This window comes from Canis lupus, chromosome 20, assembly GCF_011100685.1.
Source record: "Canis lupus familiaris isolate Mischka breed German Shepherd chromosome 20, alternate assembly UU_Cfam_GSD_1.0, whole genome shotgun sequence".
Taxonomy (NCBI): domain Eukaryota; kingdom Metazoa; phylum Chordata; class Mammalia; order Carnivora; family Canidae; genus Canis; species Canis lupus.
Window position 1 is genome coordinate 58,199,510 of NC_049241.1, and position 26,885 is coordinate 58,226,394.

The window sequence follows — 26,885 nt, forward strand, 5'->3', positions numbered from 1 at the left end:
ACGCTCGCCCGCGCTTCCCGGGCTCGGCTCCCCAAACACCTCTTCGAGGCCGGCATCCCGGGACCTGTCTGGGCAGCGCCCGCTCTGACCCGCCGCGCGGCCTCGGGGCTGGGCCTTTCGTCCAGACGCCGCCCCAGGACTTGACGGAGCACCTCGGGCTGCAGGGCCGGCGTCCCGGCGCCCCGGGCCTCGGTTCCCCACGCAGCAGGGACACGTGCCCGCACACAGCCGTGGCTTGGGTGCTGGGTGCTGAGGCCTCGGAGCTCCTGGGTTGCAGGACCGGGGCGCAGGGGCCACCCAGCAGGTGGGGTTGCGGGGTGACCAGTGGTGCAAATGGGTAAACTGGAGGCCCAGAGGGCGCTGGCAGTGCGCGGGAGCAGCCCGGGCCTCCTCCCCCTCCTCCCGGGAGGTCAGAGGTCACCCCACCCCCAGCCCGGGAGTGTGGAATGAGGGCAGACCAGTTATGTCAGGAGAGCAGCGCAGCAGCCGAGCTTCCGGGGCGTCTGGGACCACCCGGTTGCCGGACCTCCTGGTCCCAGATCCCGGGCTGGGCGGGTGTGGCTGTAGCAGCAGAAGCAGGATTGGGGAAACTGAGGCGCCCCTCCCCCATCTCAGTCCCGCTTTCTTCATTTGTTGCTCGCTCTTCAGTATGGAGCAGCTCTCTGCGGGCAGCGCGTGGACTGCATGGACGCGGGAGAGCGAAGCAGGCCCAGGGCGCCTCCTCGCCCGGGCAGAGAGGTGGGATGAGGGTGGGGGGTGAGTCACTTGAAAGCCCCCCTCAGGCCCGCCACCCGCCCAGACCCGGGCTCCCTGCAGGCTCTCTCAGTGCCAATCTGGATCTGAGTGTCTCCCCCCCTCCCCCAGCCTCCAGGGCATCCTCACCAGCTCCAGGCTGGGGTGGGGGGGCTGAGGGGGCAGGGAGGGGCCCAGCCGACCCGCTGCCCCTGGGGCTGTGTGACCTCGGGGCCTCTTGCCCGCTCTCTGGGCCTAGAGAGCCTCTCTGCGGAGGAATGAAGATGTGGACTGGCCAGTCCAGTTTGCAAGCAAGAGATGGCCCTTTGGGTTTTTTTTGTTGTTGTTGTTGTTTATAAAGCCCAATTTGTTTTTCTGTAAGTTTCCTTTTTTTTTTTTAAATAAAGATTTCATTTATTATTTGAGAACGAGAGCACATGAGCAGGAGAGGCGGGGGCAGAGGGAGAAGTAGGCTCCCCGCCAAGCCCTTGGGGCTCACCCCAGGACCCTGAGATCGTGACCTGAGCGGAAGGGAGATACCCCCCCTGGGGAGCCACCCAGTCGCCCCAACAACATACAATATGCTTTTGGGGCCAGGGCTGATTCTGAGGAGCAGGAGAGGCGGGTGTGTGTGTGTGTGTGTGTGTGTGTTTGACAGGGGCCGCGGCCTCAGCAGCGGGAGCGACCCAGCGGGACAGGAGGGGCAGGACAGGAGGGGCAGGGTTCGGCTCAGCCCCAGGGCCAGGCAGGCGGGCGGGCGGGCGGGACTGGCCTGGGCCGGTGCAGGCCGGAGCGCCAGGGAGCCAGGGCGCAGGAGGCCGGGCCTGCACAGCCGCACAGGCTGACCTTGAGCCGTTGCACACCCAGTGTGCAGGGGGCACGGGGGGGGGGGGGGGGGGGGGGGCACGTGGCTCAGCCGCCCCTCGCGCGGCCTGAATCGTGCACACAGGACAGGACGTGGGCTGCGCCCAGGGGTCGCCAACTGCTGCAGGGAGCGCCCGGCCCCAGGGTCCCGCTCCCTTGGGGTACACCTGCTACACCTGCGGGATAGTGAGGAGACAAGGCCAGAGCCCCGCGGGAAGGCTGGTGGGGGCCGTGGGCTGGGTCCCCGACTCTGGAGATGGCCGGGGCCCGAGGGGGGCGCCCAGGGCCGCAGAGCAGAGGCCCACATGCGGCTTAGTGTCGCCCACGGTGACAAGGGCCTTTCCGGGCAGCAGGCGTGGACGTTCCAGGCAGTGGGAAGCTCTGCAAAGGCCCCAAGGAAGGCCCAGCGGGGGTGTGGGGGGCCCAGCCACACACCCTGGGGCTTGGGTTCGGGGAGTGACCGTGGCATCAGAACCAGGCAGGGCAGGAAACCCTGTGGAGGGGCTGGGGGACAGGCTAGGACACCCTGGGCCCCGGCACCTGTGTCCCCCCCCATCCCTAAAACAGACACTTTGCACCCGGTCCCCACAGGGATGCTGATGGCCACACGCACCCTGTAATCAGGGGCCTGTCCCTGGGGCACCGCTGACGTCTGGGGGCGGCCAGGTCACTTGGGGGCGCGTCTGGGGGGTGAGCGGCATCCCCAGCCGTACCCGTCCACGCCAGGAGCCCCGCAGGGTGACCCCTTGGATGTCCCCAGACCCGCCCCCTGTCCCCCAGGACGTGGGGGGGTCAGCCCCTGTGCCCACTGCCACCTGGACCCACACCCCAAAAATCCACCACAGGAGGCCTCTTCTGTCAGAAGTGTTTTGTTTTAATATCTCATCAGCTTTACAGGGTTACAATTGTCTTAAATATTTCTGAAGTTTAAATACAATCTGCATAATAATGTTATAAAATGTAAACTTTCAGTGTTCTTTTAAATTTCAAAATCACACACCTTTTTTTTCTTCCTTTTTTTTATGGTTTTCTTTTTTTAGGTCTTTTGTCTTTTTTTTTTGTTGTTTTTTTTGTTTTTTCCCTTTTAATACCTGAATGTTCTGCAAAAACTGAAATCGATACAGGCTGCCCCGCCGTGGCCAGGGCGCGACAGGCCAGGCCCGGCCAGAGGTAGAGTCGTTTAAACCTTTTATTTTAAAAGTTTTTTTTCACGTTAACCTGAGTCCCGGCGCAGCACCCACGCCGTCTGACAAACCCCAGAGAAACTGAAATTTCACATGTCAGGAATGAAAGGCTGAGTTCATGTTTGCCAAGGAAAAAAAAAAATGCAAAAGCAAAATTAAGGGGGGTGGAGGGGGGAGGACAAAGTAGGCAAAAGTGAAAAAAGCGGGAAAGTGGTGTAGAAATGCAGAACTATGGAAACTAACCCGCCGCCCGGCCCCAGACAGCCCAGCCCCCAGCTCAGGGGGTCACGCGGAAGATTCTGGAAGCAAGGTCGCCAGCAGGGGAGCCCCCGGGGCTCCTCTTCACCCTGAGTTTGGGGTCCCTGCCCTCGCCGTGCTGCAAAGCGCCACCTGCCCGGGAATGAACAGCGCACAAGCCACCGCCCCGACCCCGTCCCCCAGTTTGCAGGAGGGGGTCCTGATGGGCCCCTGGAGGCCGCCCCTTCCCTACGCCCGGGGCCGGAGCCGCAGGGGCTGCGGGGGGCACCGAGGCCGCCCCTACAGTCATCGCCGCTCGGCAGGACACCCTGAGCTCCAGCCGGGACGCGACACCCCCGACGGGGCCCCGCGGGCGCACGGCTCCAGGCGGAGGGGCCCGGGCAGGGCGGTGCGCACGGACGCCCTGGGCCCGGGCGGGGGTTTGGCATCGAGTCAGACCTGAGGTAGAAAGAAACGCGCTGCAGACCCCCCCCCCCCCGGAAGCCCTGAAGGCAGCAGGCCGGGGGGCTTCGCTGTGTGGAGACCCCCCTCCCACAATGATTGTGCTGCTGCAGTGAGCGAGGGAAGGCCAGAACCTTCCAGAAGGAAGAGCGGGGAGGAAACAGCGCTCCTTCCCGCCCGCTCCCGGGAGGGGGCTGTGGGGGTGCCCACGATCTGAGAGATTCCAGAGAGAGGGGCCCCCTCCCAAGGACGCAGGCCCGGGCCCTCCCCCCACAGAGGGGCCCCCTCCCAAGGACGCGGGCCTGGGCCCTCTCCCGGGTGACAGGAGGCGGCCTCGTGGGGGGGCAGGGAGGCCGCCAGGTGGGCACTGCCCCCCCCACCCCCGAGCGAGGCCGGGCTCCTGGGCCCAATTAGAGCTGGCAGGCTGGCCCCGGGGACAGCGGAGCCCCCACGGGAACCCCGCACGGCAAGGAGCAGGGACCCGCGAGGGCAGCGCAGCAGCATGCACCTGCCCCTGGGCCTCGGGCTCGCCAGGAGCCCCCCGGGTGCCCCACGGTGTCCCCCTCACACCCACCTCTAACCAGGACCGCGGGGTCGAGCGGGGCGGGCGCCGTGTCCAGTTGGTCACCGCGGGGAGCTGTGGCCCCAAGCAAGCGGGGCCGAGAGAGAACGAAGAGACAGTTAAGGAGAAGACGATGGGGCGGGGGGGTGTTCGGGATGCCGCGGCCCCAAAACCTGGCCCTGAGCTAAGCCCGGCTCACCCGTCCCCCGCGTCCCCTGCACGGGTAACCTCGAGCGTCCCCAGGCCACATTCATCCCTGAGACAGGAGCCTGGGGCCGAGGGGTGGAGCCCCCTCCTCTCCCGTTAAGACTTCCAGTCTGGGGGGGGGCAGCGCACGAGCACAGCGAGGGAGACCCCCAGGTGCCCCCGCCTGCACCCCCATCCTGGCCCCTGGCCCCGCCCATAGCACCTGAGTTCATCACCTGTCCTGGCTCTGGCCCGGCGCGGCCTGCGCCTGCCAGCCGCCCACCACACCACAGGAAACACACAAAGGAACCCAAATCAGTCATGGGAAATATAGAAAGGGTCTTACTTTTCTTTTTCGGTTTTTTTTTTTTTTTTTTTTTTTTTGCTTTTTCAAGTCCAGTTTCCCTGAATGAACGCAAATATATAGATATATATATCCTTTCCCTAAGGTTTGATTCCTTCCCCCAAGAATAAAATAGATTATTTACAAAAACAAAACCCCGAAACCTCTTATTAAAACCCTATAGATCTTGAGTATCACTGTTCCTTATAAAAAATAAAAAAAAAAGTTTCCAAAAGCAACAAGAAAAAAAAAAAATTTCAGCTGATCTTGGCTCAGGGGTTCATTCAACACAAGGAGCTGGGTGTGGTGAGTGTGTGATGAATGGAAAAAAAAAAAAAAGAAAACACAAAAATGAAAACGCACAGTGCAGAGATGTATGAGGTAAACAGGATCGGCCTCCACGGCGACCGGTCGGCACGGCCCCGGCCCCGGCAGCTGGTCCCGCAGGGCCGCGGCCCCGGAAACACGCCCCTCGCTCCTCCGGTCTCCTTCGCTGTTCTCACAATCCACGTCTCTCAATGTCCGAACCTGAGTAATTCAAGTGTTCCTTGGTTTTCCCCTGTTTTATTAAATTTTCTTTATATATATATATGTGTATATATATTCCTTTTTCTTTTCTTTTTGGCGTTAGCTGTGGCTCCTTTGTGGATCCCTGCCCTCCCCACCCGTGTCTTCCGCCGGCCCGGCCCTGCGGCCCGCCTCGCCCCCCCAGCCCGGCGGGCTCCCCGGGGGCGGCGGGGGCGGGTGGGGAGCGGTGCGGTTAAGGCAATGAGTTATTTGAGGTAGAAGACGTGGCGGGTGTGGACAGCCCCACCGGCCCGGCCTGGCTGCCGGCGCTGCTGCAGGTCCCGCCGCTGCCTCCGCGGCCGCCGCCGCCTTTGCCGGGAGCTGAGGGTGGCGCGGGTGCGGGTGGCTGAGCGAACAGCACTCCTAGTGCGAGGACAGGGGAGAAACACGTCACGAGGCTGCAAGGACCACCGGGCGGCCCTGAGCGCTGAGCCCGGCACGCACGCGGCGCCGCGGTGTTCTAGAAGGAACCCTGGGGCCGCGGGACAGCAACGGAACAAAGGCCCCTAACTTAGGGCCCCGCTGCACGCGCGCCGACACCACGCGACTCTCTCTCCGGCCTCCCGGGGAGCAGAGCCCGCGCGACCCAGGCCCCCCAGGCCCCCCGGCGCCCTGCGTGGACGGGCCGAGCGCCCACGGCCGCGGCCCGGAGGCTCCTACCTGTGTACATGATCCCGTTAATCTCCACCGACATGCTAATACTGTTGCTGCCGTTGGGGCTGCCCAGGTTCGCCGCGGGGTCCTGGCGGCTGTCGCAGGCTGCGGGAACGAGGGGCACCGCGCCATCAGCACACGGGTGCGAGGAGCCGCTCTGCCGCCCGCCCCGCGCACGCACAGTGGGTGCTCCAGAAACCCACGGAAGAACAACCTGTGAGCCTGAGATTAGTGTTTCTCTGGCCAGCAGGACTCGGGGGGCCCGTTTTCCCCAGATCCTGAGCAGGATTCGATATCGCCGAACTCCGACGGGGGCAAGCTCTATCCCCTCGCTAGCTCGCGGATGCCTGACTCGGCCTTCCAGCTGAATTCACTACGGGTCACAGCGGCCCACTCCTTTTACCCAATTTATCTTTCTTTTTTCTTATTGATTTGTAGGCACTCTTTACATAGGTTGACTACGAGGCCCTTCCCCGTGACACGGGCAGGAGGCACGGAGGGCCTGGGCGCTGGGTTGGTACCTTGGCTGTTGATGCGAATGCTCATAGGCAGCTGGGCCGTCATGGCCAAGAAATTCTGCTGCAGTGCACGCTGCATGAGCCGGTGCTGCTCGTCCGCCACCAGGGCCATCTTCTTCTCGGGAGGCTCCCCAGACTCCAGCTTCTCCCGGAGCTGCTCCAGGGCCGCTGCCTGAGCCGCCACGGCTGCCTGCGCTGCCGCCGCCTGCACTGCCGCCGCCTGGGCTGCCACCACGGGGTGACCCGCCAGGGACACGGGCAGGCGGCCGGGGACGGTGATGGGGATGGCGGCGTCCTCCTCTGGACGGGAGAGAAGAGGAGTTGGTGGCCAGAAGGGCCCTGCCCGCAAGCCGAGGTGGGGACGTGCGGGGGGTGCCCGGGACGGCACCAGCGTGCGAAGCCCCGTGAGGCCGGGGGTGTGAGAAACCGCGGCCACCCCAGGAGCCTCAGGATACAGCACGGCGGCAACTGTGACCCGGTGAGCCCGCGGCGGCACAGGGCGCGCACAGTGACACCCCGAGCATCCGGGCTCCACCGTGTCCTGTGACGCACTCAACACCCCCCACCCAGGAAGGCCGAGCCGGCCCCTGACCCCCACGGCACGGGTGAGGGGCCCCGGGCAGCCTGGCTCCAGACCCCGCCCCACACACCCCTTCCCGGCCCTGCAAACTGACAGCCCACTGTGACCCGTGACCCGCTGCGCCTTCCCTCCCCAACTGCCCCTCGCGCATCTGGCCGTGGGGCCTGGGTCCAAGCCGCGCCGGGCCCCCTGCCGGAGGTTCTGTGGCGCCCTGTCCCGGTCACACTCCAATGCCACCCGTTCAGGATCCCGGGGGACTCATCCGCGTGGGCCCGGCACGGCTCCAAGGCCACCCGGCTCTCACTCTCCCCACCACGGTGGCCCCGGCTCCAGCGCGGGGCCTCATGCACCGTGGACGCCTGCTAAGCACCCGTGGGCATCGCTGAGCAACCCAGGGGTGCGGTGGGTAAACCGAGGCCCAGAGCACCGAAGGAGCGGGCGCTACGACGACCTTGCCGGGCTGCGATCTGACCAGTCCTGGGCCACGGGGTCCCCCTGAATACTCAGGCCGCCCCGGAGAGCTGGGCTCGGGAGGGGGCGGCGAGCACTAGTGTCGCGGAGGGCAAAGGGTCAGTGTGACGGGCCGCACCGCGCGGTGACGGCACCTGCTGCACGGCGGGCGGAGGGAGGGACACAGCAACTGGCTGTCCTGGGCCGCGGGCGCAGACGGGGGCGTGTCGGCCCCTCGGGCAGGGGAGGCGCGGGTGCCGCGGGGTTAACTGGTCCCGTCTGCGGGGGACACAGCGCCCCGCCCGGAGCCAGCGCCGGCAGGGGTCGCCCGGGTACCCGGAGAGACGGAAGCGTCCCCGCGTCCCCGCGTCCCCGCCAGGGCAGGGGGCCCGGCCGACCCTTACCTTTCTTGATCTTGGGGGCCGGGGTGATGGAGCTGCCGTTGGTGCTGGCGGCGAGGCCCAGGGAGGGCACGGGCAGCTTGGGCGAGGACAGCATGCCGTGGGCGCCGCCCGGCGAGTAGGCGAAGAGCGAGCCGCCGAAGCTCTGGCGCCGGCCCTCCCGCCGGTTGCTGTCGATGGCGGCCTGGAGCTCGTTGGGGTTGCTCAGGCCGCGCTTCTCACACTCGTAGGGGTACAGGTACTTCATGTACCTGCGCGGGGCGGGGCAGGATGGCACCGGCGCCTCGGGGCCCCCACGAGCTGCCCACCGCGCCGCCGGCTTCGTTCCCCAGCCTCAGACCTGCGGTCTGCGCTCCGGCCGCTCCCGTCTCCCCGTGGCCCCCTCAGCACCTGGCCCCAGGACGCACCCCCGACACCAGGGCCGCCTCACTAATCCCCGTCCTCATGCCTTGAGCCCCCCTAACGTCCTGGGGCACTCCTCCCCCTACTCCTCCCCACACTCCTCCCTGCACTTCCCTGTGCTGCTCCCCGTGCTCCTCCCTGCACTCCTCATGCTCCTCCCTACACTCCTACCTGAGCTGCTCTCCATGCTCCTCCCCGTGCTCCTCCCTGTGCTGCTCTCCGTGCTCCTCCCTGTGCTCCTCCCCAGGCTCCTCCTCACCCGCCCTGTCCTTCCTGCCCAGAGTGGCCTCCCCTCCTCGGGGCCGCGGGCGGGCACTCACTGGGTCCGCAGGGTGAAGGCAGCGCTGGTGATGGACGTGGGCAGGTTGAGGCCCTTGGTGATCTCGCGCCACAGCTTCTTGTTGATGACCTCCACCAGGCCGCCCTTCTCCGTCACCAGCACGTACAGCATGAACAGGTCGAGCACCTGCTTGGCCATGATGGGGATGCGGTTCACGGGCGTCCCTGCAGGGGAGGGGCAGGGCGCGGGGGTGAGTGAGGGCGCTGTCAGCTGCCCCGGGGGGGGGGTGCGGAACCCGACAGGTGGCAGATGCCAAGTCCACAGATGACACGCCTGTCCAGAGAATGGTCTCTCCCGACTCAGGGACACGGGGCGTCCTGGGCGCTGGGGGGCTGAGCAGCATCCCCACCATCCCCCCAATGCCAGGAGTGCGTGGTCATGACAACCACCGCCGTCCCTGACGTCGCCCTGCATCTCCTGGGGTTGGAGCTACAGCTGGGAGCCCTCCCGGGAGCCCTCCCGGGAGCCCCCCTGAGAGAGCGGGATCTGCTCAGTGCTCATCTCACCCGGGGGCACGGAGCCAGGGACAGGCTGCCGACCTGGGGACACGCGGAGCAGCCTTTGTTCGCCGGCTCCCCATGTCACCAAACTGCTCGCTCGCCCGCGTCCCGGGGGACTTTGCCGTGGGGACAGAGCTCCGTCATCCCCCCTACAGCTTAGGGAGTGGGGCAGTGGGCCGCTCCCTACCCCACCCGTGCCCCTGACCCACCCGCGCCCCCAACCCTCACCCTCCGGGGCCCCGACACCTGCTCCCCCAGGGTGAACGGTCTGTGTCACCTCCTGCCCTTTCCCAGCTTCAAAGCCCCACTAACAGAGGACGACCTGGGAGGATGGAGGGGGCTGGACCTCAGAACCCCACCCCCTTCTGTCAGCCCAAGAGGGAGAGCGGGGAACCCGACACCGGGGGGCACGGGGGTGGGTTCTGCATCAGGACAGATCCTCCGGGGACCCCGCGCCCTGGCTCCGCGGCCAGGCCTGGTCGGATGTTTACAGAAGGAGCAGGGCGGGAGCAGAGGCACCGCGGAGAAGGTCGGGGGCCGGGGGCCGTGGGCGATAAGGAAGGGTGGGGAGGTCTTCAAGGAAACAGCAGGAGGGTGGGGCGTCGGTGGGACCCCTCCCGCATTCCAGGCCCCCAACGGGAGGAGGCCCTTTGTGATGTGAGGGAAGATGTACTGACCCTCTGGACTGAAGAGGGCTTGTGGGGTGCAGGACCTGGGGTCTGGGGGTCAGAGTGGGGGCATGTAACAGACGTTCAGCCCCCCCCCCCAGGCTGCCAGTTACAGGCAGCGAGGGTCCAAGACAAGAAGAAGGGAAGGGGGGCACTTGGGGCTGGGTTCTGACGCATGTGTAGGAGTCTGTGCTTCCTGCCGTCCAGGGCGGCCAAGCTGGCCTCCAACCCTCAGAGCCCCGAGTGGTCACCGGCTGCTGTGCCTGCCCCCGGCCCCCCCCAGCTCACCTTACCCCCTGAACCCCTAGCGCACCCGCCCATCTAGGGCAGGAGGGGTGGGCTCTGGGCCTGGGGGCTCAGTGTCCCCACGGGGTGGGGGTGGGGGCTCTGGCAGTTGTGATGGGCCGATAAAGAGGTGGGGGCGGATCTCTGTGAGCACCCGGTGGGCAGCAGGCGCGGGCTGTGAGTGCTCCCAGCGATAAGCCCCCCCACAGGGCCCCTCCGGCGCGGGAGGGGTTAATGCGAGGCCGAGGCCGCCCCTCCCCTTCCATCTCCCTCCTTTCCGGCTGCTGGGCCTGTGTTTACAGAGGCGGCTGGAGAGGGCGGGGCGGCGGGGCCCTGGACAAAGCAGCCGCCCCTGCAGTGGCCCCAAGTGGACCCCGGCCGCCCCGCCCCTTCCTGCCTCCAGGGCTCAGAGCACTCGTCCCCTTGCCGGGCCTCAGTTTCCTTCCCTGAGCCGTGGGAGCTGTAGTAACTCCCCCAGAGGGGCGTCTCTGCTCAGAGGGTCGAGCCCCCCACCCCGCCCCACAGTGGGTGCCTCTAGAACCCCCATCCCTCTGCCCCCCAGCAGCCCTGGGCCCAGGCTGAGGCCGTGGGGACCCTCCCGGCTGCCCGGTGTCCTCTCTGGGCCTCAGTTTCCCCGCCAGGACACCCCCAGACCCAGGGGAATGGAGGGCACGAGGGGCCCCGGAGGTGGCACTTGATAAACCCAGCCCAGCAGGCAGCACAGTTGGGGAGCCGCCCGGAGGGGGACCGCGGCCCCGGGGGGCGCAGGGGGTCTGGGGCCGCATGTTGCACCAGCGGCCGCGGGAGCTCCAGTCTCTAGGCCACGAGGGCGGCCCCTGCCCACGGCCCTCGGGACCCTGGAGCCGGGCCTGGGCAGCAGACGCCGCCACGGGGACCCAAGGACCCTCCCTCCTGCGGCGGGGACCGGGACCCCGGGAGGTGGGCCTCACCTCGCTTCTGCATGAAGCTGAACAGGTCGTCCAGGAACTCCTTCCTCTTGGGGTCCCCGTCCAGTTCGTAGAGCTGCGGGGTTGGGGGGACGGGGCAGTTAGCGCCAGAGCTGGGGTACGGGCGCCGTGTCCCCAGGGCGGGGCTGCCGCACACAGGCAGCGAGGACGCTGAGGCCCCGCCGAGCCCGGGGAGCCCACCCCCACCTCCCGCAATGACGGGGATCCCCGCGTGCGTCTCCACCGCGGCCACGGGAACGCGGCCTTCTTGTCCCGTGGCTCTGGAGGGCCGCGTGGGGCCGAGCTCCCGGGGGCTCCGGGGCGATGTCCCCGCTCCCCCCACTGGGGCCGGCATCTGCCCCCGCCTCTCACGCTTCCTCCCGTCCTGCGGGACCCGCCGCCGCCTGCGAGCTCCCAGCCAGCGGCGTCCGCAGAGACCCTGTCCCGAGCGAGGCCTCGTTCACGGGTCCCCGGAGCCACCCGGGGGACGGGGCTCGGCAGAGACAAACAGCACCCGGGCAGGTAACTGCCAAGCGGCGGGTGCGGCGGGGGCTGTCCCCTGAGTCACACACTTGCTCCCGCTCCCGGGAGGGGGCTGCGTGCTGTGGGTGAGGACACAGGCCCAGAGGGGGGCACGAACCCAGAGCCGGGGCGCCTGGGGGCCCCTGCCCTGGGCACGGCGGCTGGGGTTGGCCCGTCGCTGCTCTGGGGGTGGGGGGCCCATGACCCAGTGACCCTCAGCTCCCAGGGGCAGGCGGGCGGGGCCGGGGGGGGGGGACACGCAGCAAACAGCAACCTTCAAATTAAGCCCTGGGGAAGGAGCCTAGAGGATGGGCAGCAGGGGGGGCCTTGAAACCACCAAACACCCGGCTGTTCGGGCCCAAGAGAACACGGACGCCGAGCTCCTGCCGCCCGCACGACCCCACACCCAGGGAGGCCGGGTCCCTGGGGCGGCTCTGGGTCCCCCCACCCGCGGCCTGGAGACAAAGCGGGGCCGCGGGCCGGCCGGGTGGTCGGGGCTCTGTCCCTGCCCTGCCCCGGCCAGGCTGGCCGGCCGCATTCCTGTGCTGATTTATGGTGGTCAGGGAGGCCCCGATGCCCCCGCCTCGGGGTGTGTGGCCTGCAGGTGGACCTTCCCGGGGGCGTCCACCCGCCCTGCCCCGCGCCGGGCTGCTCCTGCCCACACGGCCCACCCGCCTCCCGCCCGTCCAGCACCACGTCGCCCGCCTCCCCGGAACGCGAGGGACCTCGCCGTTGGTCACCAGCGTCCAGAAGGGGTCAAGTACCAGCAGCTGCTTAATAAATGGTCGTTGGGCGAACCCCAGGACTTGAGTGGGGTCCAGGCTGGGCCGAGGGATCAGAGGTGGCAGGTGCCCTGGAGCCCGCCTCCCCGACCCCGGGCCCAGACCTTATCTGGAATCAGGGTCTTCGCGGACGCCCCCCCACCCGATGACCCATGTCCTTGTGGGAGAAGAGACATAGCCACCAAGGACCACATGAGGACCAGGGGACGAGGATGCTCCCTGCGGCCCCAGGAACGGCCCCCTCACCCCCCGCCTGTGGTGGTCGTGCGGCTGCCCCGGGACACTTGCCAGGGGTCAGTGGACACAGGCCCCCCTGACAGGACAACGCCTCTCCTGAGATCCCAGCTCGGGGGGCTCGGCAGGGGAGGAGGTCCACCCTTCCAGAACCTTCCCTGGGCTCAGTGCCTGCCCCAGCCCCAGCTTTCCTGCTATCGGGGTTGGGTCGGTGCATTAACACGACAGCTTCACCCTGAGCTCCCGTAGGCGTCCTGAACCCCACGTTCCAGGGGGAGACTGAGGCACAGGACGGAGACCCAACAGCGGGAGCACCTGGCTCGGGGCAGAGGCGTTAACCCCCCGGCCAAATGGCGGGTGGACAGAGCCCCGTGGGGCAGGGTATTGTCCGAGGCCATAAAGGGGGCTGTGTGGCCGGGGAGGCTGTCGCTGTGGGCAGCCGAAAACAAAGACGGGCAGTAAAGGCCACCCCAGCTTTATGGGGCCCCGGCCCCCAGTTCCGCTTCCCTGCAGGAGGTGTCCCGCCCTGGCCAGTGGCCCCAGGGCACGGGGGACGGCGTCCAGACTCCCGTAGGCCGGCGGGCTGCTGTCCTGCCCCTGGGGGCTCCAGGTCGTCCTGGCCTCCATCCGGCCGGAGTTCTCAGGCTGACACGGGTCGCCTGCCACAGCCACGAACCCAGGCTGGCGACCCAGAAACCTCCGGAAGCCCCCCGCCCCCGGGCCACCCCACTCCCTGACCCCGCAGCCTGATTTCCCTGGGGTTGCGTGCGGGGCCCTCCGATCACGGTCACGGGGTTTTTTGCTCCGGCTCCTGCCTGACCTCATGACACCAGGCGCCCCCAGCCCCCCATGCCCACCCGCACCCACCTGTGCCCGTCAGACCCTCTGCCCAGACCTCTTTCTGCTTCTGGAACCTGACAGGCGCCGCGGCCCCATCTCTGGGGGACCTGGTGTCCCTCCCACCTGGAGCGCCGCGCCCACCCATCAGGCTTCACGGCCCTGCCCACCCCGTGGCTCTCACGGCTCTCGTGTGGAACCTGTGCATGGGCGGCGGGCCATTTCTCACGTGCGTGGTGGACACACTGGCCTGGTCACTGGCCTGCCTGCCTCACGGGCCCCCATGAGCCCCAGGACCTGCAGGATCCCCAGGAGCACGTCAGAGGTTCTGTGTGCTCTGCCCCCAACGTCTAGAACTGGGCATACAGCAGGTGGTTAATAAAGGAGTGGACGGGGCGCCTGGGGGCTCAGTGGTGGAGCGTCTGCCTGTGGCTCGGGTCATGATCCCGGGGTCCTGGGATTGAGTCCTGCATCGGGCTCCCTGCTCCTCGGGGCATCTGCATCTCCCCCTTTCTCTCCCTCTGTCTCTCTCCCTGTCTCTCTCCCTTTCTGTGTCTCCCAAATTAAAAAAAAAAATCTTAAAAAAAAAAAAAAGCATGGGCAGCCCCGGTGGCCCCGGGGTTTAGCGCCGCCTTTGGCCCAGGGCTGATCCTGGAGACCCGGGCTCCCTGCGTGGGGCCTGCTGCTCCCTCTGCCTGTGTCTCTGCCTCGCTCCGTGTCCATCGTGAATAAATAAAATCTTTGAAAAAAAAAAAAGCAGCGGCGCTCAGCTCACTCTAGGCTTCTGGGGGCACCACGGGGATGGGCCCTCGTCCCTTCCCAAATCCGTCATGCGCAGCCGCTCTGGGCAAGGCCGGGGGGCCGGAAGCCGCCACCTGCACGACCTGCCCTGTGTCCACCCGGCCGCCGCCACGCCGATCTGCCCACCCGTGGAATGGGCGCAGGACCTCGAGGACGGGCATCGGGCGTGGGAGCCTGGGTGGGAGGCCCCGGCTTTCCCGCAGGAGCAGTGGGGCAGCTGTGTCCCTCCCTGGCCCCGGGGGGCGCCCCTGCAGGCCCCTCTGCCCCTCAGGCACAATGCACGGCGTCAGGGGGCTCGCAGCCACAGCTGGGCCGACCGTGTGTCGCTCCTCCCCCAGCCAGCGCCTCCCGCTTCACAGAAAAGGAAACTGAGGCACGGAGTGGGTAGCCCCAAGGCTGCGGTCACCGCACTCGGCAGCCACAGGGGCTTTCCCGGCAGCCTGAGCGTGTCCCCTGCCCGGCATCCCCGGCTCCCGTGTCCCGTGTCCCGTCGCCCTCCTGCCCCCGCGAGGACCTGACCCCTCGGGCGGCCGCCCCCTCCCCCCGCTGCGCCCCAAGGGGCAGCCCCCCAGCCCATGTGAGTGGCCGCAGATAAGGCTCAGGTAGTGGCCGAGGCCAGATAACCGCCTCCCACCCTCCCAGAGCAGGAGGGCAAACAGGAAATTCTTGTTTGCGGCGGGAGGAGCATTTTTGTCTGGGCCTCGAGCAATCTCCTGGCGGCCGGGTCGGGTGCTGGCCGGGGTGGGTGGGGGTGCGCACCCTGCAGCCCCCCGCGGAGATGCAGACCTGGGCCCGGAGCCCACCCAGACCCCCGCACGGACGGCGGGAGGCGGCGCCGTGGCCACCAGCACAGCCCCGACGGAGGGACCCGGCTCGGCGGCGCGTCCACGTGGGGAGGGCACGACTGGGCCCCCAGAAGGTCACACCGCCAGCCCCCCCCGCCCCAGGCACTGCTGCGCGGCTCCCGGCGGCCCCCGCGTCCAGCCCAAGGCCGAGGGCCCCCACTGGAAAGCAAGTGCCCGCCTGCGGGGCCCCCAGGACGACCTTTGCCCCTTTAACGGTGTCTGCTCAGGCCCCCTCCTGCCACCCGGGTGGCTCCAAAGTCCAGGGCTCCGCCGGGAGGAGGCGGCCGCTGCCCTGACCAGCTGGAGACGCCAACCAAAATCAGGGGACGTCAAGGAAGCCGGGAGGGCCGGGAGCGGGGGCGCGGAGGAGCCCTTGGGGGAGGGCAGCGGGTCCAAGGCCCAGGGCCCGACGCTCTCGGAGCGGGGCTGCCCAGCGACCCGGGGCTTTAAATCCACCCACTTTCCCCCTAGATCGGGAGAAAAACTTATTCATGGAGGGGAGAGTCGCGTGACACAGAATTCACCATTTTCAAGTGAACGTTTCAGCGGCATTGAGCGTGTTCGCGGACCTGCAGCCGCCGCCTGTGTGATTCCAGAACATTCCATCACTGCAAACAACCCCAGCCCCCAGCCCGGCCCCCCCGAATCCCCTCCCTGTCCGTGGACGAGCCCGTCCTGCACGTGTCACACACGTGGACTCACACCCGTGGGGCCTCCTGCGTCTGGTTCCCTCCCTGAGCGTCGGGGGCTCGGGGTCGGTCCCCAGCGTGGCGTGTGGGCGCCTCGCTCCTGCCGGCGGCCCAGGGATGTGGCCGTGCGTGGGGGACGTGTTTTGTTTGCCCGTCCACCTGTTGATGGGCGCCAGGGTTGCCTCCACCATTGAAACCCCTGAAAGCCGAGTGAAAAGCCCCGAGAGCGAGCAGAACAGTAAACCAGACGCCACGTCCGCCCTGCAGCCGCCCGGGGGTGTCCGAGGAGGTTTCATCTCTACATGCAGACGCCGTCGCGTCTCTCCTGCCCCAGAGCTGACCGCGGCTCCTACTGCTCTCAGGACACAGCCCAGGGTCTTGCCGTCGGCTCCAGGCCCGGGGGCTGCTCCCCGTCCAGCACCCCCGGGTCATCCTCCTGGCATCGCTCTGCTGCGCCCCAGGCCTCGCCCCGGGGCCTGTGCACTGGCTGGGCTCTCCCTCCTGACCCCAGGCCCGGGCAGCCCGTCCAGGGAGGCCCCCCTGCACCCTCAGGTGGTGGCCGACCCTGTGCTTGTCCTGCGCCGGCTGCTTTCCCGCCATCTCCCACCCACACCAGGCCCCGAGGGCAGCACCGGCGGCTGGGGTACAGGGCATGGCACTCGGTATACAGCAGGTGGCCACTCATGGAGGCAGGCAGGAGACAAGGCTCACTGGGGTCTCGCCCCCTGGCCCCCCCGCCCCAGCCCCCAGGAGCCCCTCCCGACAGAGATGACTCAGCAGGCGCGGCCGTTGTTGCTGGGGCCCCAGGTGGGCCGGGCGCAGAGTCCCTGGGGGCCACCCCAGCCTTCCCCCTGCACAGAAACCCCACAGCTGCCGGGCGGGGGCGGGGCGGGCGGGCTGGCACCCTCCACGGCCTCCGCCCACGGTGCACCTGGGGAAACTGAGGCGGCTGTTTGTGGGCGCCCACAGCCCGGGCTTATCCGTCCGGTCCCAGAGCCACACGAGGCGGGAGGCGGACGCCCAGAGCCCGCGGTCCTCCCCTGAGGGCACACAGCCCCCCAGACGGCAAAGCTCCGCTCTCACCCGCTCCCCACGGCGACCTCAGAGCAGACGGACGGATGGATGGACAGATGGACGGGGCCCAGTGGGCGCCTCGGGGGGAGGTGGGGCGGCGCAGGGACTGGACGGCGGCCGTCGGCGTGGAGCCTCGGTGTGCGGGTCACTGGGGCGAGCGGGAAGCGGAGGCCGGGCGCCGGGCCTGGGAGCCGCGGGCACCGGGGAGTTTGCAGGTGACAAAGTCTGTCCTGGAAACTCCCAGCACGCAGCTCGGAAAGGGGCGGGCGCCCCTGCGGCGGGGCCAGCGCTGGACGCGGGGTGCGGGCCGCCCTCCCCGGCCCCGGGCGGCGGGGACGCGAGGTCACGGAGCGGGCTGCCCACGCCGGCCCCGCGCACCTGCCCCGGGCACCGCCCGGCCCGCGGCCTCTCACTTCCCGTCAGCGCGGCCTCCACACAGATGCGGCCGCACCGCTGGGCTCGCGGGAAATTGGGGAAGTGATTCTGGGCAGGGCCGCGACATCTGTCCGCTCGGCCACGCACCCCCGGCCGGCCGCGGTCCCTCCCGAAAAGACGCAGCACGCCGCCCACGGCACAGGGTAATAAAAAGCTCCAGAAACGAGTCACAAAGCCCCGCGCGCAGCTGAAGCTTAAAGGTGCTGCTTCCCGGATGACGGCGAGGGCCCGGCAAGTGCCTGCCACCAAACAGCGGTCCCCTCCCCGGACTCCTGTGGGACAGGGCTCTGTACCGTCCCCGAGGAGTGGGCGAGGGCGCCCGCGGTGCAGGACATACCTGGGGGGACCGCCCTGGGGGCCACACGGGGCTGGTGGTGTCACAGCTGGGGAAACTGAGGACCCCAGGCCTGCGGGTCCAGCGCCGAGAGCATACCCAGGAAGGCCGGCGGCCGAAGGACAATCCCAGGACAAGGGCAGGACACGGAAGCAGTGGCCCAGGGACCACACATCTGCCCGTGGGAGCCCCTCGCCCGCAGGCCTGACCCCCTGCACACGAGCACCATCCCCGTGGAGCCACGTCACCGGGAAACGGAGGCGCTGACCTAAGGCTGCAGAGCGACACCGGAACCCGGGACCCAGGACCCAGCGCCTCCAGACAGGCCGCGAGGGCCTCTCGGGTTGGGGGCGACCCCCCCCCTCAAGCACCCGGGTCCTCTGGGCAAGTGCTTCAGGCCACACAGACAAAACTCCAGAATCTGGGGCGCCTGGGGGCTCAGCGGGTGAGCCCTCGGCCCAGGGCGTGACCCCGGGGTCCTGGGATCGAGTCCCACATCGGGCTCCCCACAGGGAGCCTGCTTCTCCCTCTGCCTCTGTCTCTCTCTCTCTCTGTCTCTCATAAATAAATCTATATATATATATTTTTAATTATCCTAAAAAAAATCCAGAACCTTCTCCCAAAACCCAAGCAATTACAGATTCAACGTTGGCGGCGGCCTGGGGGCGTCTGCTACGAGGGTCACCGCACAAAGTGGGCCCGTGTGTCCCTCCTGGCTGCGGCCGGGGCCTGGCTCCCGGGAACATAAATCCCGTCGTGCGATTTCTCTGAAAGGGACCGTCCGCCTTTGCCCACAGGACCCCCGAGCAGCCTGGGGGGCGTGGGGACGGCCTCCCGGCCTGGGGACGCTCGCAGACACCTGCCCGGCTGGGCGGCGTGCCCCTCGCCCCTGCCCGGGCTCTCGGGGCACAGCGCAGCCACCCTGGGCCGGCCTGCACCCCTGCCCGCCGTCGGGAGGCCTGGCCACACCCCAAGCCGCGGGCACGGGGCACACGAGCGGCCCCCGACTCCCGGGAGCGCTGACGAAGGGCGGCAATGGCCTGCGCTCGCTCTGACGTGACCCCGTTTTACAGGCGGGGAAACAGCCTGGGGGGTCACGGCCGCAGCCACCCTGGTGGCTCTGCTGGGCCCTCCGGTCCCGGGGGGGCGGGGGGCAAGGAAATGAGTCGCTTCCGGCAACACTTCCCTTCCCGGAATCGGGCACTCGGTGGCGAGCGTGTGCACCGTCCCCAGGCTGCACGGGCAGGGGGCACCTGCCGCCCCCGGGAACACGGCGCTGGGAGCAGGGGTGGGTGAGAGGGTGCTGGGGGCGCGGGGCCACCAGAGACCCCCCAGAGCCCGGGGACCCAGGTCAGGCCCCGCCGAGTCCTGGGGACACGTCTGTGCAGCGTCACCGAGCAGGGGAACCAACACCACAGCCTGGCCACGGCCACTCCCCGCCCCTGCAGCTGGACGGACATGCGAGGCCCACGCCGGCGGACAGCCCTACCCGGAGGGAAACCCCGAGACCCCAGGCCCCACGCAGACGCCCCCACAGGGCCCCAGACCTGGACCTCCACACGGCCAGGGGCCACGTCCACCCCGGGGCGGGCACACAGCCTGGCCGCCCCGCCTGGGCACACGCTGCCCCTGCCCGCCCGGCCTCGCCTGCAGCGTGGCCCTCCCCACGGCGTGACGGCCCGGCCACCCCGACGAGGTCCCCACACAGCATGGACACGCCCGTCCAGCCAGACACACAAACACAGACACACCCTCGCTCGCTGGCAGATAATGGCCCCAGACACCCGCCCGCGCCCTGGGCTGGCCCGGCCCCTCTGCGGCTCCGCTTGCCGGGCACCGGTGCCCAGAGAGGACCCGGCCTGGGTGCACCTCGGGGGTCACGGCCGGGCCCTTCTGCCCCTCGGAGGGACCGTCGCGTCCCTGGTCCCAGATCCCCTGCCTCGTCCTGCACCCACCGGCCTGTGTCTCAAGGGACACCTGCATCGGGTCAGGGCGCTACGATGGTGAACCCATGACGACACCTGCACGCGGCGCCTTCCCTCTGGGAGCCTGGGTCCTCCGTGCCCTGCTCTCCTGGTCAGGGCAGGTAGCGAGGTGCCGGCAGGGCCGCGGGGCGGGGTGCGGTGCCGGGTCTGTGTCCCCCCTGTGCCCCCCCGTGCCCCCCACATGCCCCCTGACCCCACAGGACCCCTGCCAGCCCGGGCAGTGGGGCAAGGCCGCGTCCACGCTGGGCCTTCAATAGGCAGACTGGTTACCGTTTAACCCCGTGACCCCCAATTGTCCTCTGGCCGCGTGCAGCCCGGCGCTTGGAGAAGGGGCGGTCCGCGCCCCGCCCCCGCGCGTGCCCACCCACCCGCGCCCCAGCTGCCCCCTGACCCAGCACAGAGCACAGCCCGGCTCGGCGGCCGCGTCTGAAACGGGAAGGAACCCGGACACGTTGCCGTGGGGGTGCTGGCCCCAGGGACCCGGAAACTCAGGGTGGGGGTCTCTGACCCAGGTGGGGAAACCGAGGCACAGGGCCAGGCCCCGCCAGCATCTCCCCGAGGGCCCCTCTGGATCAGAGCACACCCCCAGCAGACCCCCTGGTGCCTGAGGGAAGAGCCCCCCTCCCCCTCCCCCGCAGCCCCTCGGGGTCCCTGGACCGGCAGGCGCGGAGGCCCAGCTGCGCCCGGAGCCAACCAGGCAAACCACGGACCCCACGGCGAGTCTGGCTGAGGGCGACGGGTCCCCCTCGACCTCAGGCTTCACGGGGCAGGGGCACCCAGGTACGCACTCGCGTCCAGGCCCCAGGACACACGCTGACGCGCCCACGGGAGGTGGGGACTGACACGCGGTGCTCGTGCACACGTCCAAGGGCACACACAGGCTGCTACAGCGACGGACGTACGTAAGGCCGCGGCCTCCAGACACCCGGACGGCCCGGCTCAGCGGGGCACAGACCCCAGGAAACACGGGGCCACCGCCTGCCCGCCCCGGGTCCCCCTCGCCCGCACGCCGTGGCAGCAGCCTGGAGCCCGAGTGGCTCAGCCACGCCCCCCGACGGGATGCCGACGACCGAGGCCGCCCCGCCCGCGGGCACCCCTCCCGGCGGCTGCGTGTGTTATTAGAAAGCGTGGGGCGGGCCGGGCGCTTGGCAGCAGCCGCCGGGTGGGGAGCGGATGGTGGGCGTGGGGCCAGGCCCCGGCGGCCGTGACCTCGCGGCGGTGACTGGGCGGCTGGTGGCGGCGCAGGGGCCAGATAAGGTGCTTCCGGCTGAGTCAGTGCGGTCCCAGGGCTGGCACGGGCGGGGGCATGGTGCCAGGGGCTGGCGGCCGCGCACCCTCCCAGCCTCCCAGCCCGCCACGGCCCTCTGGCTCCACGCCAGCAGCCGCAGCAGCTTTGATGAGGCGGGCACTGCCGGGGGGGGGGCGGGCAGGAGTTCCCGGGGCTCCCCGACGCCCCTGCCCCCCAAGCACCCCCGCAGGATGCCCTGTGCCACAGCTGGCCCCCGGCCCAAGCACACAGGACGCGCGTCGCCGGGTTCAGGACCTCAGGTCTGACCTCTGAAACTGTGCCCAGGCCGTGCCCTCTGCTCAGAACACCCTCATCCCCAGGAAAACCCCCTCCCCCGGCCTCCCTGGTCCTGCCCGGGTCACAGGCCCCGAAGCATCCTCTGGCTCCAGACTCCGCCGAGGCCCCCCTGGAGCCCAGCTTTCCTCTGCCCTCGGGTCTGCCCACCCCGACCCCCCACCTTATGTTCCAGCCGCACTGTCCCGGGGTGCAGGTGTCAGCCCGCGCTGACCATGTGGCACACTCCTACACATCCTGCAAAGCCCCGGGCCCAAAGCCGGTTCCTCCTTGCCCCAGCCCAGCCGGGGCCCCTGAGGCCTGGGAGTGCCTGTGTCCGCAGCCTGGGGGCGCCGGGGTCTCCGGGGAGGATGAAGGAACGCCTGCCGGCCCCAAGCCCCAGGCCCCAGCGATTCCCCCGCCACCTCCACCTCCACCTCGGGGGCCCAACCCCCAGGAGCCAGCGGCGTCCACTGCAGTGTTGTTTCCAGCGGGGCAACGGGGAGACAGACGGGTGCGCTGCGGGCCACCCCGCGGGGAACCCAGGCAGCAGGGGGCACCCGGACCTGCAGCGCGACACCTCCCGGAGCATCGCACCCCGACGCTTCATGGTGCATTCCTGGGCGCAGGCGGCCAGAGGAAGGCCAGTGCCTCCGGTTCCCCTCCCGCGACAACGGTGTCACTTCTGGAATCAAAAGGAGACTTAAGGACGCACAGCTGTGTCGGTCCCGTGGCTGAAACACCCACGGCCCTGAAAGGACCAAAACACGCCCCACACGGGACCCGGCGTCCTGCTGCGAAGGCGTCTGAAGCCCGCATGTCGCCTCCATGTGCTGTGCTGCTGTGCTGCTGCGGGGAGACGACCCCTCGGGCCAGATGGGGTCCCCGCGAGGACGGAGGCCGCAGTGACCGTCCCCAGCTAAGCGCCTGCGTGTCGGGGCCCTGGACCCGCCGGCTTGCGGCAGACCAAGCAGCCAGAGGCCCGGGGTCCCCGCACCCCAATCCCTAGAGCCAGCAGGTCCCTGTGCCAGGCCTGCCCCCGGGCACCCCAGGGCCACGTCCCGGCCGTGACTCCCACGCCCCTGGGTGCAGCGGCGGAGCCCGGGGTCACCCTGAGGGAGCCTCTGGACTTGGCCTCTCGCTCGGTCCGCTTCCCGCACGGGTGGTGACAAGCGTCAGCTACGACAGCCCCTCCACGCCCTCGAGCTCCTTCACGAGGCACATGGCCACGGACACCACCTCAAAGGGCACGAGGACAACGTCCCGACACGCGTCACAAACGAAAACCACGGCGAGGTGCCACCGCGACGGCGGGATGGTCGCGATCACAAGCGCTGGCGAGGACGCGGAGGAGCAGGAGCCTCGGGTGGCCGCCGTGGGACGCAGGCGACAGGCCCCCCGAGGCCAAGCCCGGAGCCACTGCCCGTCCCGGCAGACCCGCTCCCAGCGTAGGGGCCCACGAGACCGGAGAACACGCGTGTATGCAGACGCGTGCACACCTGCTCACCGACTCACGGCGCCCAAGGTGTAAACAAGCAAGTGTCGTCTCCAGGTGAGTAAATAGCCACCCGCCCATCCGCCCCGAGCAGGAGCGAGGCGCCCACGCCACCCGGGGATGGACCCCAGCCCACGCCGCTCAGGGAGGGAACCCGACACAGGAGGCCCCGTGGGGTGGGAGCCCACGCGTGTGACACGTGCAGGACGGGGGCTCGGGGTGGGGGGACCAAGGAGGCCGGGGGGGAGGGGGTGACGGGCAATGGGTACGTTCACAAAGCTTCATGTCTGAGGCGACAAAACCGCCCTAAGATAAACCGGAGTCGCCTGGGGAAGTCAGTGAAGACGTGAAAACCACCGAGCCGCCCGCTTCGGCGCCTGAACTATGCACACGTGCGTCTGATGCCAACGAAACTGTTGAAAACCCTCCCGGCGATCGACCTGCTGAGACCCAGGATCCCACAGGTCCCGGCCGCGCGGGCCGGCGGCGCCCCTGGAGCCCGGGCGCAGTGACGGGAGGCCACCGGGCTGTCCCCAGGGCGCCAGGTCAGATGCCAGGAGGCCGAGGTCCCCAGCACCGCCCCCGCTGGCTGCAGGCGGCAGGCGTGTTGGCCTCCGTCCGCGCGCGTCCCCGGAGACCCACGGAAGCTTCCGTGGCCAGCAGCCCGCCGGCCCAGGGCCCGTGGGCCACGGCGGAACCTGCCGGCCACCGGGGTCTGCGGGAAGTCGGGCCCAGGCCCTGCCAAGACTGGGGAGGAAGAGGCAGCGACGGTGCCAAGTGGGCGGCCGGCCGGCGGGGCTGCCACGTGCCAGGAAGGCTGCGGGGCAGGCGCCAGAGTCAACACGGGGCCCGTGGACAGCCGCCACGCAGGTGCTCGGCCAGCTGGGCGGGGGGGGGGGGGCGGCAGCTGGACGGCCCCTAGCGGGCAGGAAGGAGATCCCGTGGGCTCCGCAGGGCAGGCCCCCCACCGCCCACAGGCCCTGGACCCCCACGTCCCGTCCCCAGGCCTCCACACGCGCCCAACTCAGTCCTGCCTCAGGGCCTTTGCCCGGACGCTTTCTGTGCCAGGCGCAGCCTCCCCGACCCCTGCAACGTGCGACCCATGCGGCACACCCGGGAGGCCGCCCCCACTGCCCCGCAGCCGGGTCCCTGACGCCTCTGCCCCACGGCTGCCGGGTGCCACGTCCCCAGGAGGTGCTGGGGGGACCCCGAGACCCCACGGTACGGGGGTTCCTGACCCCAGCTGGACCCTCCCGGACCCCAGGAGCTGCAGCCACAGAGCAGGCCTGGGAGGTCAGGGATCCCAACCAGCTCCGACCCCGTGACCCTGGGCCACCCATAAACATTCAGGGACCTGGTCACTGTAACTTGGCCCCGCGCCCCACATGCTACATTGACCCGGGGGCACACGCAGGGCGAGGCTCTGGAGGCCGCCCCTCGGTGCCACGGTTCAGGTCTCCCACCCGCAAAGTATGACGAGCAGGGGCCCAGCCCGGCAGGTGCCCCCTTCTGGAGGAGGGACACTGAGGCAGGGAGCAGGGTGGGGCCGTGTCTGGGCGCCCGCGCTCAGCCCGGGGTCCCCACGCAGGGGCAGAGCGTCCAGCAGGAGGGGGTGCGGGGTGCCTGCCACGCCCAGAGGAGGCGACGTCTGCTGGCTGTCACCCAGCCCTGGCACCGCCCCAGCAGAGCCACCAGGGCCGTCCCTCCCTCTGGCCAGCTCGCCGCTGCCCCCCCCCCAGTCCCCGGCGGCCAGCCCAGTCCTCCCAGCCTGACTCCCACCTATCAGGGCTGCCGGGGCCGAGGCGCCGTGCCCCAAGCGAGGCGAGCGGGGAAGCCCGCGCCCTCCGTCCTGCGCCCCCAGCCCAGCCCCCAGGCCCCGCCGGGCGGCCTCGAGCACCCCCCAAGGGGCCCAGAGCCAGTTCCGGGAGGCGGCCACCCCGACAGGGCTGCCCCGGGGCACCACAGCCCCTGCCCGGCTCTTGGCCCAGCCCGGTCCGCAGCCCAGGGAGCCCTGGACGCTGGGGCGCGGGGCTGGGGAGGCCGGGTCCCCGCCGGCCACTCCCGGAGGTCGGGGCAGGGCCCAGCTGGCCGCGGCCTGGAATGTGAGCCCTGCCGGACGCCATCTGGTTTCCATCTGCCCTGCCCGGCTCGGCCCAACTTCAAAGGGTCCCCCGCCCGGCCACTTCCTCTGCCCCGGCCGCCCGCAGGGACAGCACCGCCCGCGGGGACGGCACCCGGACGGGGGATGGCCCTGCTTCCTCCCCGCCCCCCGCAGCCCTGGGAGCCGCCTGCAGGCGCACCGAGCCGCACAGAGCCAAGGCCACCCTGCTCCACGACCTCAGACCGCACCGCCGCACCCCTGCCCCTCGCGCCCGCGGCGCCTCACGCTCACCCGCAGCCCACGCCAAGCCGGGTCCGGCCACGTGGCCTCCATCTGGGCAGCTCCCCAGCCTGGAGCCCCGTCGTGCGGGTCTGGGTCCTCCAGGCGCAGACAGCGCTCACCCCCGAACTCGCCGCCCGGCTTGCGCCGCCCCCCGCGCCCCTGGGGCACTCAGGCCTCCTGCCCCCGGCATGGCGTCTCCGCGGGGCGCCCCCCGATAGCGCACACACCTGCTTGAACTGCTCCTCGTACGTCCAGTCCCCGTGGTCGGGCGGCTGCAGCGGGGGCACCACATGGGCTGTCCCACCGGCGTGGGCCAGGCTGGCTCCCTGACGCTCCTGGCCCCCCAGAGCCCGCGGCCCGCTGTCGCCGCGGAAGGCCTGGGACGGCGGGGCCCTGTGGGGCACGAGGGCTGCGGGGCCCAGGCCGGGGGAGCCCAGGGGCCCCAGCACCTCCTCGTCCTCGTAGTCCTCCTCCTCCTCCTCGTCCTCGTCCTCCTCGTCCTCTTCCAGGTCTTCCTCCAGCTCCTCCTCCTCCTCCTCCTCCTCCCATTTCGGTTTCCTGGGGCAGGCAGGGGGCACAGGTCAGGGGAGATGGCGCCAGCTGGCTGCAGCCCCGGGGCAGAGTCTGCTCCTGGCCGGAGCCTCAGTTTCCCCCTCTCAACACATGCTGCGAGGGACATGGGCCACCCTCGGCACGGTCTCCCTGCAGCCCGGAGCCCCCGTCCACCTGCTGACCCTTCCCTGCCCTCTGCTGCACAGGCTTCCTCGGTGGGCCTAGTCGGGGCCTAGCCGGTTCCTGCCTCAGGGCCTTTGCACCAGCTGTTCCTGCTGCCAGGCTCGCTGTTCGCAGCCCCAGACACCCCCACACATGCAGACCCCTCTGTTTCTCCATCACAACCCACAACCGCCCGCTTCTCTGCTGGCTAAACATCCTCCCAGGACCACCCCGCTGGGGTCCCGCCAGCTCTCAGCCCGAGGCCCAGCAGTGAGCCGGCCAGCGCCCACCCTGCAGGCTCCCCGGGGCCGCCGGGCACCGGGGCTCCTGGCCACACCTGGCCGTCCACTAAGTCAGGATGGCATGAAGCCAGAAACCCAGACCGCCCCCTTGCCTGCCCACCACCCTCTAGAAAGTTCTAAGGGGCTGTCTGCTCCGCGGCCCTCGGGAGGCCGGGGTCTCGGCCGCCCAGCGTCCACAGCCGCCCCCTAGGACCCCGACTCACAGGTCACCGTCGGAGCCCACGTCCTCAAAGTGCCCGTCGCCTTCGCCGTGTCCCGGCGCCTCCCTGCCTCGGCCGGCGGGGGCCGGTGAGCCCGGAGCGCCTTCCCGGGCCGCGTCCTCGTCCTCCAGGCCGGGGGGCCCGTCCTCCGAGCCGCCGGGGCTGGGCGCCGGTCCGAGGCCCGCGGCGGCCGCCCGCATCGCGGCCAGGGCGGCCATCTGGGCCCGCTGCATCCGGGCCTTCTCCGGCTCCCTGTCCTCGTCCGGGGCGGCCCTGGCGCGGGCCGGGGGGCCGGCGGGGAGCTCGGCGGGCGCGGGCGGCGCGGGCGGCGGGGGCGCCGGGGGCTGCCGGGCCTCCAGCTCCTGGCGGGCCCGCTGCTGCCGCTGCAGGAGCGTCTCCATCACGGCCTGCAGCTTCATGGCCCTGCGGGCCGGGCCGCCCCGGGCACCAGACGTGGGCGGCGGGGGCGGCCCCTGCGGGGAGGGGGCCCGGCCGCACTGCAGCGTGGGGGCCTCAGGGGAGCCGGGCCGGTGCAGGGTGGCGGGGGCGGCGGCGCCGGGCTCAGGCCGAGGGCATGCCAGCGGGGCGGCCTCCTCACGCCAGGCGCCGGCTCGCAGCGGCGGGCGGGCTCATCCACGGGGTTGCCGAAGCCTGTGGGCAGCGGGAGACACCGTCAGACCCTGCCCGGCTCCGGGGGGCGCAGACCACGGAGGCCTCTGGGAAATCCCTCCCGTCCACTGCCGTCGGGGCGCAAACCTGGACACCTCCCCGGAGGCGGGAGCCGGTGCTGTCCCCATCCGCCCCCTCCGT

General features: G+C 69.7%; 1 protein-coding gene across 1 annotated transcript; it reads right to left on the bottom strand.

Annotated features, from left to right (window-relative positions):
- Nucleotides 1–2,452: 2,452 nt before the first annotated feature.
- On the bottom strand, nt 2,453–26,509 carry ARID3A (AT-rich interaction domain 3A). Its single transcript, XM_038568043.1, has 8 exons — nt 26,079–26,509; nt 25,087–25,417; nt 10,886–10,958; nt 8,463–8,646; nt 7,744–7,991; nt 6,313–6,609; nt 5,798–5,896; nt 2,453–5,500 (listed from the first exon to the last, which is right to left on the bottom strand). Exons 1-8 carry the CDS (start codon nt 26,492–26,494, stop codon nt 5,331–5,333), a joined length of 1,818 nt encoding a protein of 605 aa, XP_038423971.1. The 5' UTR covers nt 26,495–26,509; the 3' UTR covers nt 2,453–5,330.
- Nucleotides 26,510–26,885: the final 376 nt, after the last annotated feature.

Bases quoted from the DNA above. Each gene is read 5' to 3' on its own strand.
- ARID3A (XM_038568043.1), bottom strand. From the start codon at position 26,494: ATGAAGCTGCAGGCCGTGATGGAGACGCTCCTGCAGCGGCAGCAGCGG. The intron at 25,418-26,078 runs GTGAGTCGGGGT...TGCCTGCCCCAG, and splicing joins GTGGGCTCCGACGGTGACCT to GAAACCGAAATGGGAGGAGG. The intron at 5,501-5,797 runs GTAGGAGCCTCC...TCCTCGCACTAG, and splicing joins TAACGGGATCATGTACACAG to GAGTGCTGTTCGCTCAGCCA.